The 19070-nt window shown below is 44.7% G+C and overlaps 1 protein-coding gene across 4 annotated transcripts in view; it reads right to left on the bottom strand.

The window, feature by feature from the left end:
* mpped2a (metallophosphoesterase domain containing 2a) overlaps positions 1–19070 on the bottom strand; it is a 55814-nt gene that overhangs the window by 14644 nt on the left and 22100 nt on the right. For all 4 annotated transcript variants that reach the window (XM_034569575.1, XM_034569570.1, XM_034569574.1 and 1 more), the window contains exon 4: positions 13852–14077. In XM_034569575.1, coding sequence (XP_034425466.1) covers positions 13852–14077 — 226 coding nt within the window. The remainder of the gene's footprint in view (positions 1–13851; positions 14078–19070) is intronic.

Raw genomic sequence — 19070 nt, 5'->3', positions numbered from 1 at the left:
TGGTTCCTGAGCCGCCTTGCTCTCCCTTCCAGGGAATTGTGATTGCATTTTATAGCCTCGAGCAGACTCCTCATGTCATGCATCCCTCCTCGATGTCGCAGACATCTGGCTAGCTCTGGGCTCTGCTGGTCTCCCCTGTGCACCCTGCTGTCCTGGATCGTTTGATTAAGCCTGCATCGCATGTAATCAGACTGAGGGCTCCTGCCCCCCCAATACCTGCAGACTGCACAACTGCAATAAATGTCACATGTGACAGCTGCAGTTTGAGTCTCGCTTCGCTAAGTTGACATTTTCAGAAAGTTTGATAAGATAACTGAACCCACCTAAAGTTAGCCCGTCTGAACGAAACACAATAACTGCACCAGGTCGTTTTCTAAGCAGCAAGGAGAGAGATTTAATCCACTGAAAGGAAACTGCTGTGTTCGTCCTCGTCCGTCTTCCTCTGCTGATTCAAAGCAAACATTAAAATGTAATTTGCATCATGTCCCGTGAGACAGATTCTAAACAGCGAGATCATCATCTCCGAAAGTTCAACTGAATTATTATTTATATTTTTCAAATGAGCAATTCAGACAGAAGGAAAAAAGCTTTTAAACAAATCCACAGATCCACTTTTTAATCGATTCACAAAACATTTGTGTCCTTCACAGTAGGTTTTCAAATACTGAAGCTCTGTTTCATATTTTGTTGTTTAAGTTATACATGAATCTTTGACATTGTGAATAATTTCATATTATTTGGGTTGAAGGAATGAATCAACCTTTCCTGAGCGAATTCTCTCTCCCTGCTCGCTAATTTCCATGTTATGTTTAAGTCTTTTGTTCGACTTTAAATTGTGAAAATAAATTGAAATCAAATTCCAGTTTAAAACAATCTTTTTAAATCACCCGCCGGTTGAGTCTCTGTTCAGGTCGCGGCTCACATTGTGCACAGATTGACGACGTGTCACCGAACAGCGCAGAGTGAACTCTGCCTTTCATTCGCACTCGCCAACCCATTCATTACCGCTCGCTCACCTGCCCCGTCACTATTATCAAGGTGACTAACCTCCACCGCCATTAGCTGTGATGCTATTCATAACCCGCTAGTTAGCGCTGGTCGGCTGTTAACGGGCGACGTGCCATTAATTCTGAAGGTACAAAGAAAGACGTGACCCCGTTTCAGAAAGCTGCGATGAGCCGGTGCGCCGCCATCACCGCGGCCGCCGTGTGTTTAACGGGCCTCATAGGGGAAAAGAGACTTACAGTGTGTTTACACAGTGGCATCTCTGAGCTGGTATTAATAATAGAGCCACTTAGCATTCAGAGGCACTGGTCTCAGCCACACTGTTTGTTTCACAGGTCATTAAATTTATGCCGCAGCCCTAATGTTCATTACAGCAGCAAGCTGGCCAGGGGTCTGTAACACTCGCTCACTGTCTTTAATCCCCTGCTGTATTCCTAACACTGGCGTTCTCTTCATCCCTCGCTCACTCTCCCTCTCTCACATCTCAGTCCATTTGTTTGACAACAATCCTTTCCCGGTTTAATTAAAAGGATTGCACCAGTGTTTCCCGGTTTCTTGTCCCCCCCCCCCCCCCCCTCCTCCCGTTCTGAGTATATTGTTCAACCAGCACACTCGGATGAAACGCAGAATTTCAAACGAGTGCCTACAAACGCTGCAGTCTTTCAATGTGCGACTCTTCCACCTTTAAAACCTGCTGCTATGCCAGTTTCTCTTTCCCAGGTGATGCTGGCAGGAGGAAGCTGATCCTTGCTGGGGTTTAACGGTTGGCAATCCCACCTCCTCTGGTCGTCACCGTGCAGCGGGCTAACAGAGGCTGGAGGTTTGGAATCACAGACAAAAGGCTTGCACAATGCGAAAACTCATTACGTAGCTTTACGAGGATTTTAGAGAAATGACGAAACTGGAAAACAAAAGGGATTTGTCGAGGCTAACAAGGACACATGCCGAATTTAGTTAATTACACTGACAGAATCCATTCGTTTTTTGGATTTTAACCATCAAAGACCTAAAACAACGAACGTGCTGCGGTCGAGCAATAGCAGCCAAACACAGCGGTGTTGACAGGGGGTCAGATCTAATGGACGGACCGGGGGGGGGGGGCACATTTAACATGCGCGCACACATTGTAAACCTACACTATGGATTCTCGTTGCAGCCACAAAGAGGAACCTGATCCCACAGACTCCAAGCCACCCACCAATCCTTCTATTATTCCTTAATGCGACTGATTATTCTTCTTATTAACAAGAGTCCTGCAGGAGAAAACACACAAACACTTTAAGGAGCGAGCAAACACTGTTTAATCTAATTAATCCTCTTGGAAATGTAGCACACAGTGAAGGCCGACTGCAGCCGCTGGAGGAAACCTGCAGAAGTTGAACCGCAGAGGAAAGCAGACAGGAAGTTTAGTGGGTCAGATAGAGACGGGTCCTGCCAACAGTTCTCTCCACAGCTTAGACACACAGGACCAAGACACCCAAACTATCTTCATGTCACGAATCCAAGGATGAAGCAGATAAACATTGAAGCTCCCATTTGAAGTATAAAAGAATCACACAAGGTAGAATAAATGGCTTTTTCCAGGGTTTGCAGATTCAAATATTTGAACGCTAAAGACAAAAAGACAAATGTACTGCATTGCCTCATAATTCAATGTAAGCAACCTTGTATATATCACAAGTTGTGACTTTGGGAAAGAAGCCAAACCAAACCTGACCCTCGTCTCCAGAGGAAGACTGGACACGGTCTGAAACGCCTTCAGTCGAACACTGCAACGAAAACACCGTCTGCTCTCCTGCTGCGGGAATTCCTTCCATCCATCATGATTAGGTTGAGAGTGAAGATTCAGCAAAGACCGAAGACAACAGCGGTAACGTTATAGCTCTCAGAGCATTGAGCTAGTTAACCCAAAATCCTCACACTTCAGCCACTCCCACAGAAAAATACCTGAAATCTCTCCAATCTGCTAGCACAATAAAATATATTCTCAAATTCCCAGTTTGAGGTCATCTTGCCCTCTCTGCTCGATCCAGATTCTTATTTAGATCTGCACCAAATTGCACACATTGATATCAGTCATCTAAATATGACAGATTCTTTCATCAAGAATCCATGAATTATTCCCTGGGAAATTGGTGAAAATGTCAAAAAAAAAAACGTCAAAGAAAGGGACAATATATTCTCAGATTCATGCCAGAATTGAATGTCCTCTATCTGGGGACATGTCCCCTCCTGCCACCAAGTTTCGTGCAAATCTGTTCAGTAGTTTTTGCGTTAATCCTGCTGACGGACTGACCCGACAAACAAAGGGACAAGGGGTTAAAACATAACCTCTTTAAATACCTAAAACATCTTGTGTATTTGACAGTTGACCAGGACAAGAAGTCAGTGAGCAGAATTCAAACCAGAATTGACAAGCAGGCAACCAAACCCCTCTATGTGAGCTATATGTTCGACCCCTGTGTGTGCGTGGCTTTGTCATTATATGCATCTGGCGCCCCCCCCCCCCTTCTGCCCCGACCAGGATCAGAGGCTCTGCAGAGCGTCGAGTCGTGTTGCTCTCTAATTAAAGCCGACGCTGCCACTGAAGCCCCGCCAGCCTCAGGGTCAAAGGTCACCATGCAACCGCTGACAGGAGCAGGTAAGCCAGCCACTGTAAAACGTGCTGGTCGGCAGGTTGCCCCCCCCCCACACCCCCACCCCTCTTACACCTCCTTAACCAGTTCTCCTCCCTCACTAGTCGCTGCCTCGCTTTTCTTTCCTCCAATTCCATCCTCCTCCCTCCAACTTTTGTCTGCTCAAGGGAAAAAAAAAGATGCATTTATCTATTCAATAACCGGGGAGAGAAAAGACGAGAGCCACAGTCGTAAAGGAGGAAGGACGAAGGGGATGAAGAGGAGACGGTTTCTAACAGCGGCAGCGGAACGTCTATAGGAAGCTCGCACTTCATTCCCTTTCTGTCTGATGAAAAGAGTGGGGATGCCACTCCGAACCGCAAGGCCATCATCGCAGGGCCAAACAAATCACTGGGGGGGGGAAATGAAAATCATGGGTGGAGGTGAATGTCTCGGTGCATCTCTTGAATCTGCCCAGAACAAAGAGACGCTGTTGACCTTTGCTCGTCCGCCAAGTAGAACCAGACCTTGGTGTGTTTTCTTGAATGAAAAAGTAAAAAAAGGTCTTGGAGGACGCTGGTGGTTGAGTTGGAGAGAGCAACAGTGACAGAAATCCATTTATCATGCTTATAAAACAGGAAGGTCTTTGCGGCAGAAAAACAAAAGTCCCTTGATGTGTTTGGTCCAAGTGAACCAGAGCCTGTACACAGACGTCACATGGACTCGGAGGTCTCTTGTTCACTGGTCAGCGTTGTAGCAGCATGTCAACTCCAGAGGTCAGAGGCTGCAGCGCGGAGAGAAGGCGAGTCAACAGTGTTGTCAGTGCAACTTCATCTACAGCGTTTCCAGGCTGTATTTTGTGCTGCTTGGCTTTCTGAGCACGAGGAACCGCTGGTTGTCAGATGTCACCGTCCGTCCTCCTCCTCCTCCACCTCCTCCTCCTCCTCCAGCTCACAGTCGCTGGAGCTTTGAGGTTGTTTCCTGGAGGTGAACAGGTTTACATGCTCACTCCTGACAAAAGCTGTGCTGCTGTTCTTCCTTGTGTGGTTTATTGGACACGGACACACACAAGTACACACAGAGAGAGGAAGTGAATACGCAACTACAATGTGCTGGAATTGTTGTGTTAATTTGAATCAGCATGAATGCACAATGTAAAATAATGTAATAATGCCATTTTCCAGTCTTAAATTAATCTAATGATTAAGACATGTTCTGTTTCCTCTTGTTTCTATAATCAATGTTTGAATTATATTAATCAGACTCTTGCAGAAAACCTCATTTCACTAAAAGATCAGGAAAACGAGCTGTGAACCTGAAACCAAGACGAGGAACCTGTCAGAACGATAAACACCGTGTGAACGTCTCTGTTCACACTGCAACTCTAATCAGGTGAAGAGGAGAAGCATCTCCTTTTCGCTGCCATTACACGTCTCCCTGCTGCAGATGGATGCGTCTCTCACTTGTGAAGAAAACCAAGGGCTTCCAGATAAAAGATGGAAACCATATTACGTGACAAGAGGCAGGCGGCTTATATCAGTAGCAGTTCTGCACGCGGAAAAAAAAACTAGGAGCGAGAACATTAGGTAAAAAAACAATCCTGTTGTTTTTGTTATTAGATTCTTTTTGTGGTCGTCTATCTGTCGTCTGTCTTTAGTGTCTCCGCCAGAGGGACGAGGCCGGCGACACCTCAGGCACGGTCGACCAAGAAAACACACACACACACACACACACACACACACACAAGCACAGACACAAGCACAGACATGCAAACAGACAGGAACAATTACCTTCCAGCTGGAGGCTCTGTTTGTACTGTAACCACAGTCTGTCCACACCGCCGGCGACAAACGCCGATCTGACCTCAAAGCAGCTTTAACACAACTCCAGAGCGGGAAACACACCGGCGGCTGAAGCACAGCTGTCTCTGTTCCTTATCTCACATTATTACTTTTATTCACACAACACTGTGTCGTCGAGGTGAGAAACCTCAGAAGTAAAGTTACGTGCAGTTGAAATAAACAGATTAAAGACTTAGAATGATTCATTATCGTGCGTTTAATGCCGAGAGACGGCAAAGCAGGAGGTCAAATTACCTACAAATGTCAGAATTAGGGATAAATGTGGTGTGTGATGTTTTTACTTCACAGATCAAATGATTCTCTGATGAAAAACGGTACAAAGTACAAACTGAAAGTAAACTGCACCTCCTCAGTCCCAAAAATAACAATCAATACGGCCACAAATCCTGCGACTGAACGTGTTTCCAGATCAATAACAAACTAAATGACTTCTCTGTCTTTTATTGGAGTGTCAAGAAAATGTCAACGCAATTCTCAATGCGTCCTGATTTGCAATTGGACAGAAAGAGACTGAAAGTGAAGATTTCTCTCTGCTGGAGCATTTTCTTTTTAATTTCCTGCATAGAGGAAACATAATCTTGACATGAGATCACCTTGACTTAACTTGAACTTCTTCAAAAGAACAACAACAACAACAACAAGAAGGAAAATGTATTAAACTGGATCATTTCCCTCTTTTTCGCAGGGAACCTTGTGTTCAGAGTTTTTTTCCGGCTGCGTCAGCCCATTTTCGAGCCGGCAGTGTTTGATGGAGCGGCCGGCCGGCGCGTGGCAGACCTCTGCCTGCCCGGCCGGTGACTGATGCACACAAGGCCACGGAGGAGAGCTTTATTAAACGACGGCGAGGACCCATCAGTCTCCCTCTGACATATTGGGGTCTCATCTTGGGGTGGGGGTGGGGTGTGTGCGCCAGGAGGAGACAGGGAGATGTGAAACATTTAGTCTGTATATGAACACATCTCTCTCTGTGTGTGTGTGTGTTTCACTTTAGAATTTTGACTGTTTTCATATTTTTGCTATTTGAGAAACTTGCCTGTGTGTGTTTGTGCATATATGTTCGTGCATGTATGTGTATGTGTGTGTGTGTGTGTGTGACTCATTTAGCAGTGAACGCTTTGAGCCTCAACGCTGCAGAGAGTGAGGGCGCGATGACAAATCCATCACTTAACCCTCTCATTCAACCTTCTGACACACACACACACACACACACACACACACACACACACACACACACACACACACACACACACACACACACACACACACACACACACACACACACACACACACACACACACACACACACACACACACACACACACACAAGCGTGCTACAGCTGTGGACCTGGACGGCCTGCGAGGAATAATCACTAACACACCCCCCCCCTCCTCCTCCTCCTCAGCCTTCATCCCCAGCTGCGGGAGGCTCCATGCAGTCTGAACCTCCCTGCATCTGTAACCCGACGATACCTGCAGCTGCACCAGCACCCATGGGCGCACTGCATAGGTCCAACAACAACACACACACACACACACACACACACACACACACACACACACACACACAAAGCAGGAGTGTCCACCACAGTCCGAACCCGTTAACAGATGCGCAGGGATTTCTATTTTATGCTCCATTAAGTAAAGGTGTCACATTCTCACGTCAATAAATCATTATCTCATTAATTCTGACATATTACTGTAATTACCGGTGACACTGCCGCCTGACTGAAAACATTCAATCTAAAAGAAGAGAAGAAGAAATCCACCTTTTTGTTTCTCGACAAACGTTTTATTTTATTTGATCACATTATGAAAAAGTTACTCGAGGCACAGAGCAGGTGAAACTTTCCTCCATGTGGGATCAAGAGAAATAATTGATTCGCAGTTCTCATGTAAAAGCGAATGTTTGTCGAATGTTTGACCTAAAGAAAGAAAGGAAGCTATTCTCGTTTCCGATGGCTGCCTGGTCTCGATCACGTGACACCTCGGAGCCAGCGAAGGAAACGAGGGCAGAGCGAACACGAAGCCCTTGACTTTATGGTGACGGACATTTGTCAGGGTCCGTTGCCTCATCGGAGGTAACGCTGCCATGTGCTCGCAGTCTGATGGGGGGGGGGGGAAGAGAGAGAGAAAGAGAGAGAGAGAGAGAGAGAGAGAGAGAGGGAGGGGAGTGTGTGTGGTGGGCAGACAGCCAACATAAACTGACGGAGGCTGGCGCCAGCGAAGAGGTGACTTAGGGGTGATTAAGCTAAAAGCAGCCGACACACGAATGTCAGACCTCCGCGACACGGACGGGTGAATACAAGTAACGTCGAGTTTAAAATTCCTGTATTCACTTTCACTCACGTGCTAAAGAGGTGTTTAAATAGACTGAAGCTGTGAATAGACGAGAACAGACGATGTTGCTGAAGAAGTCGAACACGTTTTCTCTGGAGCACAAGTCAGGCTCGGGACTTTAAAGCAGTTTGCAGGTATCACATGAATGAAGCGAGTCACGAGTAAATGGAGCACGTGACGTATTTCAGTGTGGATGGCGTGCTGATTATTAATTCATCCTTTTTTTAATGTTCTTTTCAGTTCCATTGGGATATGTTGTTGGGATTATTAGAATTATTAATATCAATATTCTCATGTTTCTTTCACAGATTTCATGAAATAAACAAGGTAAATATAATGAGAACACACATACAAAAAAGCCTCAATGTTATATGGCTCCTTTTTTTCATTTAAATATGATATAATATTCTGCCCTGTAAGGGGATGTTGTTTTGAATATTGCCATTTTAATTTTGTTCTTATTAACCAGGATGTTTGGCTCTAGACAACTTTATATCCCATCAAAAATTAAAAAGAAGCAAGTTAATGAAGATTAAAATCAACAAAAAGAAAAAAATACTTTGAACCCGATCATGTTTATTGTCTAACATGTATTTCTTTTTTTAAATATTATTGTAAATTAAGATATTTTAAGACGACTTGCATGTTCAGGCAGATCTGTCTGGTCTGTGATTTTCACTTTTAAATCAAAAGAAAAGTTAACAAAGCTGAAACCACTCAATGCCTTTAAAAGGCAAAGGTCCAAATTATGTCAACTTTTTAAATCTAATTCTGTGGCTTTGAGTTTTTTGTTTCCGTCAGGTTTGTTCATATTTTAATATTTTTTGCTGTTCATAATGAAACACGACTTGTTATTGTCAGATGAGTGATCAGAGCCTTCACACAAGTACAAAGATTTTAATTGAATCAAGGACGTTAATATAAAATAATCTGTCTTTTCAGAACTACTATTCAGAACTATCGAGTGTGTGTGTGTGTGTGTGTGTGTGTGTGTGTGTGTGAAGGGTCAGGGGTGGTCCTCGTTTTTACGGCACCAGGATGTTCATTCAACAAAAGGCCACTTCCTGTGAGAGATGGAGGGACGTAACAGGTCCTTCCTGCCGTACACTACAGGGACAAAACCTTATGTGATGCTTGAAAGATGTGATTCCAAAACCAGGCTCACGACTGTGCTGCTGTGTCTCCGCTCTTCTGTGAAGTCTGTCCAGCCGACAGAGGAGCGGGAGTCAAATGCTGATAAAGTCCGACTCGTTCTAGTTCATGTCAAAGGTGCAGGATGGGGTGGAGGTCAGCACGAGGGCAGAAATGAACAGGAAGGAAACATTAAACCAACCATAGAGTCTGAAATATAACTGTAGGGCCCAGAAATCAGATTCACCTGATTTTGTTAAAGAAAAGCATGTGGACAGTGTCATACACATTTGGTCACATTATGCGGACAGAGTATGTCAATGCCTCTCTTTCTGCACACACACACACACACAGATGACCTTTGCAGTAAAAAAAAAAAAAAAAAGATATGAATACATGAATAAAACTCTAATCTGCAAATGACAAATCTGCATTTGGCCCTGCGGGTCTCCCCTGAGGTGAGCTTCAGAGAGTCAAATGAGGGCAGGCGGATTTAATCTGCCACCGCTGGAAGGCGTGCACACACACGTACGTGCACGCGCGCGCACACACACACACACACACACACACACACACACACACACACACAGGCAAGATTTGCTGCGGAATACAACACAGCGATGGTCATTTCATTGGTTGACAGGAACCAAAGCGAGTCGTACGAAGAAAGAGGAGAAACAGAAATTGAAGATGAAAAAGGTACGAATGAAGAGGGGAGGAAGTGAGAGGAGGGGAGGAGAGGACAGAGCCTCCCGCCAGTGGTTGAGGAGCAAAGAGGAGGAGCGAAGAGGAGGCGGGCTGGGAGGATCAGGGAGGAGGAAGCAGATAGAAAAACAACGGTTTGACTTTTGACCCGAGAGTTAAGTTGTGGTCAAGTCCAGAATCAAAAAAACAGGTTAATCCCTCAGAGAGAGAGAGAGAGAGAGAGAGAGAGAGAGAGAGAGAGAGAGAGAGAGAGAGAGAGAGAGAGACACAGAAGGTCTCTGTCTCTCGCCCTCGCTCCCGGCTCGTATGTCTCTGTTGAGAATCCGTCAGCAGCTTATCACAGTTGGTAAAATCTGCAGGATTCCTCACATACCTGTGACCTGCACTGCCGTCACTCCTCCTGCAGTTAGGACTGAGCTGACCGTGTGTGTGTGCGTGTGTGTGTGTGTGTGTGTGTGTGTGTGTGTGTGTGTGTGTGTGAGAGAGTGTGTGTTATTTCTATTCTCTATTTTTACAGATTCACAATTTAGACAGTAAAATAATGACTAAAGCTCTAAACGGTGTCTTTCAAACTGAAAATGTATTTTCTTTAAGATGATACAACCAGACGCAGCAGAGTAGCTTAAACTGGGAATAAATACTTCAAATATAATTAATCAGTTAACAAAATCAATCGGCTAATCTTTTTAACGTGTACCATGTACTGCAACAAAAGATTATTTTCATCCTCATTAATATTTTCACAGGTAATTAACGATTTATTTTGTCAATACGATTTTAGAAAACAGTGAAAGAAGCTTCCCCGAATCTAAAAGGTGAGATATTAAGATGTCGTGAGAAGCTGGAGCAGCAAACATTTGACTTTTTTTGCTCATGAAAATATTAAAACAGATAGATCGTTAAATAGAATCATTTTGTGTGGATGTTCAGTGCCAACATTTCAAAGGACTGAAGTTTCGAAGCGTCAGAAGCGATTTGTCATCGCTCTGATCCGTGTTTCACGATCCGCTTTAACTTTACGACAGTTTGAGACAAGAGACAAAACAAATTGTCAGCGTGAACTGTGTTGATTCTTCTGTTGGTCAGCACAGATTCATATCCTGCATTAAAGCAGCAGAGATCATCAAAAATTGAAGATTAATAAACAATGGGTTTAAAGTTCAGATAGAAGGACTCTGAGTTTTACTTTGTCTTTCTGTCCTGAGCAGAAAGAGTTAAAAAGTGTTCAGCTTCAAGAGACCTTCAGACTCTCAGAGAGGTTTGACTGACAGGGTGCAGCAGTGTGTGTCTGTGTGTCTGTGTGTGTGTGTCTGTGTGTGTGTGTGTGTGTAGGGGTTTGTGAGTGTGAGGAGGGGGAGCGTCAGGTATCTGGTCTGTTAAGCATCTGTCATTAAACAGTGTGTGTTGTGTGTCTTTCATGCTACGTTGCTCTCACTCTGAACTGGGTCAGAGCAGAGTTTTACTCTAAATGTTTCAAACACCGCATCAGGAGAATTCCCCCAGAGACACGACTCAATTATTCTCCTGACAAAATAATAATAAGTCCTTATTTTTGAATTGTGATTATTGCTTTGATCATTTAAGTAATTTGAAATCGCAGCGTCTCAAATGTGTGCATTTGTTGCAATCTTTTGTGTAAATTAAATCTCTTTGGGTTTTGAAATGTCCGATGAGACGGACGAACAAGACGGCGTCCCCTTGGACTGCTACAGACATTTATGAGATCTGGCATCTGCTTGGTGACGCTTCCCGGTCAAATCACTCTCTCGCACTATTGCAGGTTTCTGTCAGAGCGGATTATCGTAAATACCATCAAGCATGTTTGATATTTACGTTTCGAGATGGGAGAGGCTCCGACTCGATCGGTGGCAATAAGATTATTTTGTTAACCCCTCACACTTCAGGATCATTCGGGCAGATAATCGGCCCCGTGACCTCCAGTCGGGAACAACCCTGTGAAGGTCAGAAGGGTCAAATCAGGTCTAAAATTAGCTCTTACTTCATTAAAATATTGAAAGTAGGATTTTAAGATCTTTCCACTGGCTGCCCCCATGTGATAAAATACAAAGAAGTGGTCGGGCAGCTGAAACCTCCCCACGGTTTGTTGTTGTTCTAAAGCAGCAGCAGCAGCAGACCACAGCAGCGTTTATCAGGTGCTGGTTACACGCTACGTTTCCTGAGTGATGCTGTCGCGCCCCGACTCGCGGCAGCAGACCGCTGAGAGCTCGGAGGAGCTCGGCCACCCAGGCGGCGAGCTGGTGAGCTGTTGATGAAGTGAGGGGTCACAGCGAGGCTAAGTGAGACCTCACACTGGACAAGCAGGCCAGACCTCGGGCCACGGTGGCATATGGGTGTGAAGGAGGTGAGGAAGCCGAGGAGAGGTGGAGGGGCAGCCGAGCTGTCCACTCTGCCTCTCACGAGACCCCCCCAGCTGTCACAACAGACACTTACCAATCCTCACACTAAACACCCACCAGGGAGAGGGGGGGGGCAGCATCCTTCCTCTTTCAAGCAGTGGGATGGAAAAGAGGAAGGATGGAGGGAAAACAGAGGCTAATCTCTCCTCCCTGCCGCTCTGAAGTCTGAGGAATTCTGGGATCTGCCCCCACCTCCTCCTCGCCGCTGTCCTCCGCCACTTCTGAAGCCGGGCTGCAAACCTGCTAATTATAGCCACTAAAGGATGAAGATGTGACCTAAATAGTTATTTTGAGTCTGCAGCGGACTTGTGAGAACCGCTGTGCGGCGGGCGCACTCGGCGGAGGGAGTCAAAGCAGGACAGGGGAAGTTCCAGCCTCGGCCGTCACACAGCAGAACGCACAGCTGCAGCGCCGGCGAGCCGAGGTCAGACCGCAAGACTGCTCGAGTTCCGTCAGACGGTTCGGAGTTTTTCTATTCGCTGAGGATTAATGAAGCAATGAGAGGGCAGCACACAGATGGCAAACTGCATCGAGAGAAACTCAGCTGGAAAGAACTGGACACACGCAAATATCTGTGCAATCGAATTACATTATTACTACTGATATTGCTGGGATTTTTTGTCATTTAATTTGATCCATAGATTTATAGGAATATTTATAAAATTGTTCAGTGATTTATTTTGTTTTCTCTTATTCAGGAAAAATATATTTTAGGTTTACTGATGCGAGAAGCTGCTTAGTTTCTCTGTCTCGTATCTTAATATTATACAGTCTTGGAGAATAATTGAGTTATTTTAAGAACAGTACACTGCGGCCCTGAGACAACAGAGAATAACATGTTCCAAGTCTAATTTCATTATCTATTGAAATTCATTTCTGTTCTGCTCATTGTGAAAGTGATGATATTCCAACCGTTGATGACGTTTCATGTTATAGAGTAACGTTTTTCTCCTCATGTTTTTTGCACCTTTAATAAAAATCAGTTTCATGTTTCAAATGCCTGAGAGGACGATTTCCCTTCAGGTTGAAAAGTGTCACAGCCGCAGGTAAAATAATCACCTGTGAAAAAAATCTCAACCGTCTTGCCATCAACCATTTTGCATATTAAAAAAAATATCGATAAACACCGACACCAATAAGTCTGTGAAAGGCTCATATCAGCTGATTTTATCGGCCACACAATAAATCGATGGAGCTCCAGAACCAACCCCAGAAATCAAGTTGGCCCTGAAACTTATTCACAACCACACCGTCTATGAGAGTTTCGCTGTTTCAGAATAAAAAAACCCACATGAGGCCGAGAGTAAACATCCGTAAACCCAACAGTGACCTCGGGAGAGTATTTTCTCTGCGTGAAAACGTCTCACTTTAACAACACTCCCTCCTGCCTCTGTGTGTCAAATACATGCTGCTCACACCCCCCTCCAGCGCTCTCTCCACACCTGAGAGCCTCCTGACAGTGTCACGGTACCACGCGTATCACTTAACCTCGTGTCAAAACACAGGTGTAACGTAAGCCCCGGGAGCAGGCGAAGGTCCTGAGCTCATAAAGAAATGTGCGAGCTGGGAATAGCACCCTGCGTGTAAGAGAGGCCCCGGAGTGAGAGCGTGAAGCAGAGGACGGAGTCACTGCAGAGAGCGGAGCTGGGAAACAGCCAGACACCGACACACCTTCGCCTCCGGGATCCCGCACACAATACGACAGAAACGTGACTCGGCGGCGGCGAGAGGCAGAATGTGATGAGAGAGGAGAATGTGTAGGAGGAGAACAGCTCTTACCATGGCGTCCCGTATATCCGGAATCCCTTAATGGTGACGTCCGAGTCCTGCAGGTACACACCGTTTGTGAGCACCGACTGGACATTGTCAAAGTCCTCTGGTTTGAGTTTGGAGACTGAGGGGAATCGGTAGTAATCCTGCTTCACCAGCTCAGCCATAAAGTCCTTATCAAAGGTCAGCTCGTGGTTCCCGGCGATCACCACTTTGAATTCGTATGGAAGGCCACCTAGAGGAGATGAGAGAAAGCAGGGAGAGGGAGGTGAGCGGAAGCTAAATCCACATTATCCCGTTGTAGTGTGGGTGGGTTTGATGTATAAGAAAATATCAAATCAATATTGTGTGTGTGTGTGTGTGTGGTTCAGCATTCGAGAGAAAGTGTCAAACACACTTGACATCTTGTTGTCTGAATTCTGAAACAGATTTGTTCGTGCATAATACAAACAAATCAGTCAAAATACTGTTGATACAAAAAAAAAAAGTACAAACATTAATTTACGAGAAAGTATTCTGGATTTTCTTACACTACAAATATTTCTCTTTCTTTCTGCAGCTTTTCTCTCAGCAGGAGAAGTATTTTATGAAATCACAAAGGAGTCGTACTTTCCACCTGCTCAGTGTGTTTCTGCAGACACAGCAGGTTGTCTTACTCTGTGATGCACGGAGCCTCAGAAGCCCCTGGACACCTAACCCCGAGCACAGATCAGGACAGGAAGGAGAACTCCGATAAGCAGAGGATAAAAATGTCCTCCGTTCACAGCGTCAGAGAGGTTACACCCACAGCTGACGGCTCTGCTTGACCTCATCAGACCATCGTCTATCTCTGCCGGGCGGCTGGAAAAAAGCATGAACCTGAACTAAATAGAGAGGAACCCCTATTACGATTCACATCCCCTCATCCTTCAACTTCTGCTGTGCCCTTTTCCCTCTCCTCCTTCCCCTTCGCCATCAAGCGACTGACTTACCGCTTTATTCCGGCCGATTGAGCACTCAACGAAAGGGTCTGGCCTTCATCACCCTCCCGCTCCCTCTATATATATATATATATATATATATTTCTCCTTTAGCTCCTGGATTCTCATTTCCAGGCTTCCTCCCGACTCTGCTCCTTCTTTTCTGACTTGTATCCTCCTCTGTAGCTGCTGCACAGTCTTCAGTCTAATTTATAGCAGAGTTAGCGCAGGGAGCCGAGGGTGATGCAGCAGCCCTGAATGCAAGGGCTGCAACTTTTAATTATTTTCATTAGCATTAAATATGCCGATTTCTTACCCTATCGATCATTAAGTCGGTAAAATAACAGAAAACAGTAGGAACCCCCCGTCACACTCTTCCAGAGCCGGAGGTGATGTTGCCTGATGTTTTTGTGACCATACTGTCATAATACTGATGACCGTGTTGATTGTGGTCACTTTAATTGCAACATGAACTTTTCATTTAACGATTTAAACATTTTTTTCCAGATTTCCTGGACATTTATCAGTAGAAACTGCACGAAAACGTCAAACAAAGTCAAATCTTTCCCATTCACGACACAATTACTGCCCCGATTTACAAGTGAGGCGCCTGCATCCACCCGCCACCATCAAGGTATTCAGCTTTCCAACATTACCTGATTCCCCATTTTCTTGTTAAGTGCTTTTGTCTTATTTGTTCCCGCGCTCCACATCGCTCTGGCCAGTAATAGCAGAGGGTTATGACGCATGGCGAGAGGGAAAATCGAAGTGCGCAAGTTCAGAATTGGAAATAAAAGTGAAATAAAACTAATAGAAACCGAATACATTCAGTCAAAATGCACCGCGCCCAGTGTGTGAGAGAGATTGTGTGTTCTCTAATGCTGAAAATGAAAGAATCATGGTCGCCCGGTCTACAAGTTTCATTCCTGCTGCTCTAAATTAGCTCTCGTCGCATCTCAGGATCATAAATTCCGGGCTAACCTTATATGAGAGCGCCGCCTCGCAGTCCCACGGCACTCTAACTGGATCACGCATCCATTTACACACACAGACACACACACAGACACACACACAGAAGACTCAAAGCGAATCATCCTCTCCACCGGCAGGCTGAGAAAAGGTGGCGAAAACATAATTACCATCAAACAACTCCATCTCCATTACTCTACTGGGATTTTATACTGCTTTTTATTGCCGCCATGCTACGTCCTACCGAGGGCTGCTGGAGTGATACACCTAGATTTATTTTTTATTCTTCGCCGACATACAGGGATTTGAAATACAGACAGAGAGAGAGAGAGAGAGAGAGAGAGAGAGAGAGAGAGAGAGAGAGAGAGAGAGAGAGAGAATCAGAAACAAAGCTGTGAGGAACAAGAACTACTTTATGTGTTCAGAGGAATGATTTGTCAAAACCCCAAGAATGCAGAGTTACATTTATTATTTAAACATCTGCACATTCAAAACATTTCAAATTAAAACGTGTTTCTCCACAGTGAAATGCTAAGTTTCGGAAAAAAAAAATCACACTCTACATGACATCCTGTAAATTAAAGAGGCGTATATCTTTTAAATTAAAATGTCATCCGCCCGTCTCCTCGCTCGTCTCCACAAATTAATCCTGGAGGAAATGTGACGGATCTGAATCGATACCTTTTTCTAATTAGTGCAGAAGCAGCGAATATGCACTAGTTTTGTCAAACAAGCCTTTACACATCAATCCAGATTTTGATGTTTGGTTGATGTTGAAAACACCCGGAGGTAAAAATATGCACCTGAAATTAACTTCATAGCCGAACTGTCACACTCGGAAAAACAAAATCAAAAACGCATGAAGTCAAAACACTGTAATTAACAAAAGTGTGAAAAGTGTCACTGTCAGAATGCAACAAAAATACAGTAAGCAAGTTAAACAAAGAGCTTTTTGAAACTACGTGTCGTTAAATGTTTCATAAAAACTTCCAGGCAAAGCTTTAACCGCCACGAGTGCTCGTACCCGTTATTAAACTTGCATTTCCACATGTTCATAAACAAACTGGCAAGAGAGGCTTCAGTTTACTGCAGGAAAAACAGAAAACAACAAGTTCATTGCAAAACTAAAATGTCTCTTCTTATCCTCCGATCTGAATTAAAGATAATTCAATTTATTTAAGCGCTTATATTTGGAAAATTTAAGATGTTTTCAGACTTTTTAAAGCAGTGGTTCCCAAACAAGGGCCTGGACGAATTCTCTCTCACACACACACACACACACACACACACACACACACACACACACACACACACACACACACACACACACACACACACACACACACACACACACACACACACACACACACACACACACACACACACACACACACACACACACACACACACACACACACACACACACAAGGAACCCAAACAGCAGTCAATGGGCCAGACAACCTGCTGCCTCCTCCAGAGTCCGAGAGGAGCAGGAGGAGCACGGACACATCACTCAGTTTAAAAGCGCTTTAAATCCACCACGACCTCCTCCACCTTTAAGCGATTTAATTTAGCCGTGTAACTGTTGATGTTTCTGAAGGTACGTCTTTGCAGCACTCGTGCACGATTAACGGGGGCGACGCACACAACAGCTCCGGGATGGTCCAAACTTTACTGTTTAAGAAAAGCAAAGTGAAAATCACAGCGTGATCCTTAGGAAATCCATGCTTCTGATAATTTAGAACGTGTTCTCATTTTCTTACCCTATATCAATATCCAATTCTCTGTGCTCTCTTGTACCCAATATTAAACTGAAGATTTTAAAATACTTAAAATCCAGTGGGTGACTTCTACAGACGATGCATTTCTCAAAGAATTCTTCAAGTCAGATCTTAAAAACCAACGACACTGACGGACATGTAGCTTCACAAACTTCCAAAATGAAAAGTGTGCAAATTCAGCAATAACAGAAAAAGATTTGTGTTTGTTCCTGAACACTGCCAGTGCTTTTCAGCATATTAAAGTTTTGATCCTGTCTGAGTAGCTCAGTCCTTGGGCTGCAACCCTCTTCAATTAAAAAAAACAAAACAAATTGCTGAACTACTTCATCTTCAAATTGCAATTTTTCCTTGTGACTTTCATCCTGCTGCCGTTTATCGACCTCGTCAGACTCCGGCTCTTCCTCTCTCAGAATCTCTGCCTTCATTAGAGAGGACAAAACCCGGCCTTGGAGAGATTCATCAAACCTTCGCACACGTCACCACTTTCTGTTTTAGAGCCGAGTCTGAATGTAAAGCCGCAGCAGCACAATACAAACCACGATGTGAGCTTCTACGCTTCAACTAACTTTAACCTATACCCTTTGTGGAACAACTAGATTCTAAAGACACTACACCTCCTTTGGGATTTGATGTCTACAGATGTCCATGTCTATATTTATCAATTCCACATTTATGATAAGTCACTTCAGTTCAAGGAGACTCACAAAAGGATAAATACTATAATTGTAAGAACATCAATTCAATATCAAGATTTACCCACAACGTGTGTGCGTTGAGTTCCAGTTCCAGGTGCTTCACACACACACAGACTTCACTGGGACATTAACAGGCAGGTGCTCCCAACTGCACCGAGTCATTTTCCACTTTGCTCTACATCGATTTCCCATTAGAGGCGATATTGCGGGTTTTCACCCTGGCTTAACAAAGAGCGCACACACACAGAGACACACACACAGACACACACAGACACACACAGAGAGAAAAGCAGAACTGTGTGTCTTCCCAGTGTGGCGTCAGGTGCCGTATTGGGAGAGCACAGTAGAAAACAGAGGAGGAGGAAATAGGGAATGGGAAGAGCCGGCCTGGTAAAGTGGCTGCAGACAACCTTTAACCTGCCACAGTTTAACGGCTTCTCATAATAAAACACAGAGGATCTGTTTTGTGCGGTTGCTTCCTTCACGCAGCTCAGTGCAGCGTTCATTGCTCCGCCGTCGAGCTCTCGCTGTCCCTCCCACTTTTCTTGCTCTTTCAGCATCGGTGGTCCGTCAAAAACATCCACAAGGTTTTTTACCATCCTCTGTAATTCAATAATAACAGTAGATGCTGCTTTTGCTGTGCGCAAGGCAGTGACATGTATTCTTGGGCCTCCTGCAGCAACTGCGATGGATGAATCCGGTTCACATACACACACTGCAAACCTGCGTCAATATCTCACAGCGAGTAGTCGGCAAAATATTGATGTTTTCCCTTTTGAGACCATAGACGACAAGATGAAAACTCACTTTATAGCCTGACAAAT

Source organism: Hippoglossus hippoglossus, chromosome 3, assembly GCF_009819705.1.
Source record: "Hippoglossus hippoglossus isolate fHipHip1 chromosome 3, fHipHip1.pri, whole genome shotgun sequence".
Taxonomy (NCBI): domain Eukaryota; kingdom Metazoa; phylum Chordata; class Actinopteri; order Pleuronectiformes; family Pleuronectidae; genus Hippoglossus; species Hippoglossus hippoglossus.
This window is presented reverse-complemented; position numbering and strand designations above follow the sequence as displayed.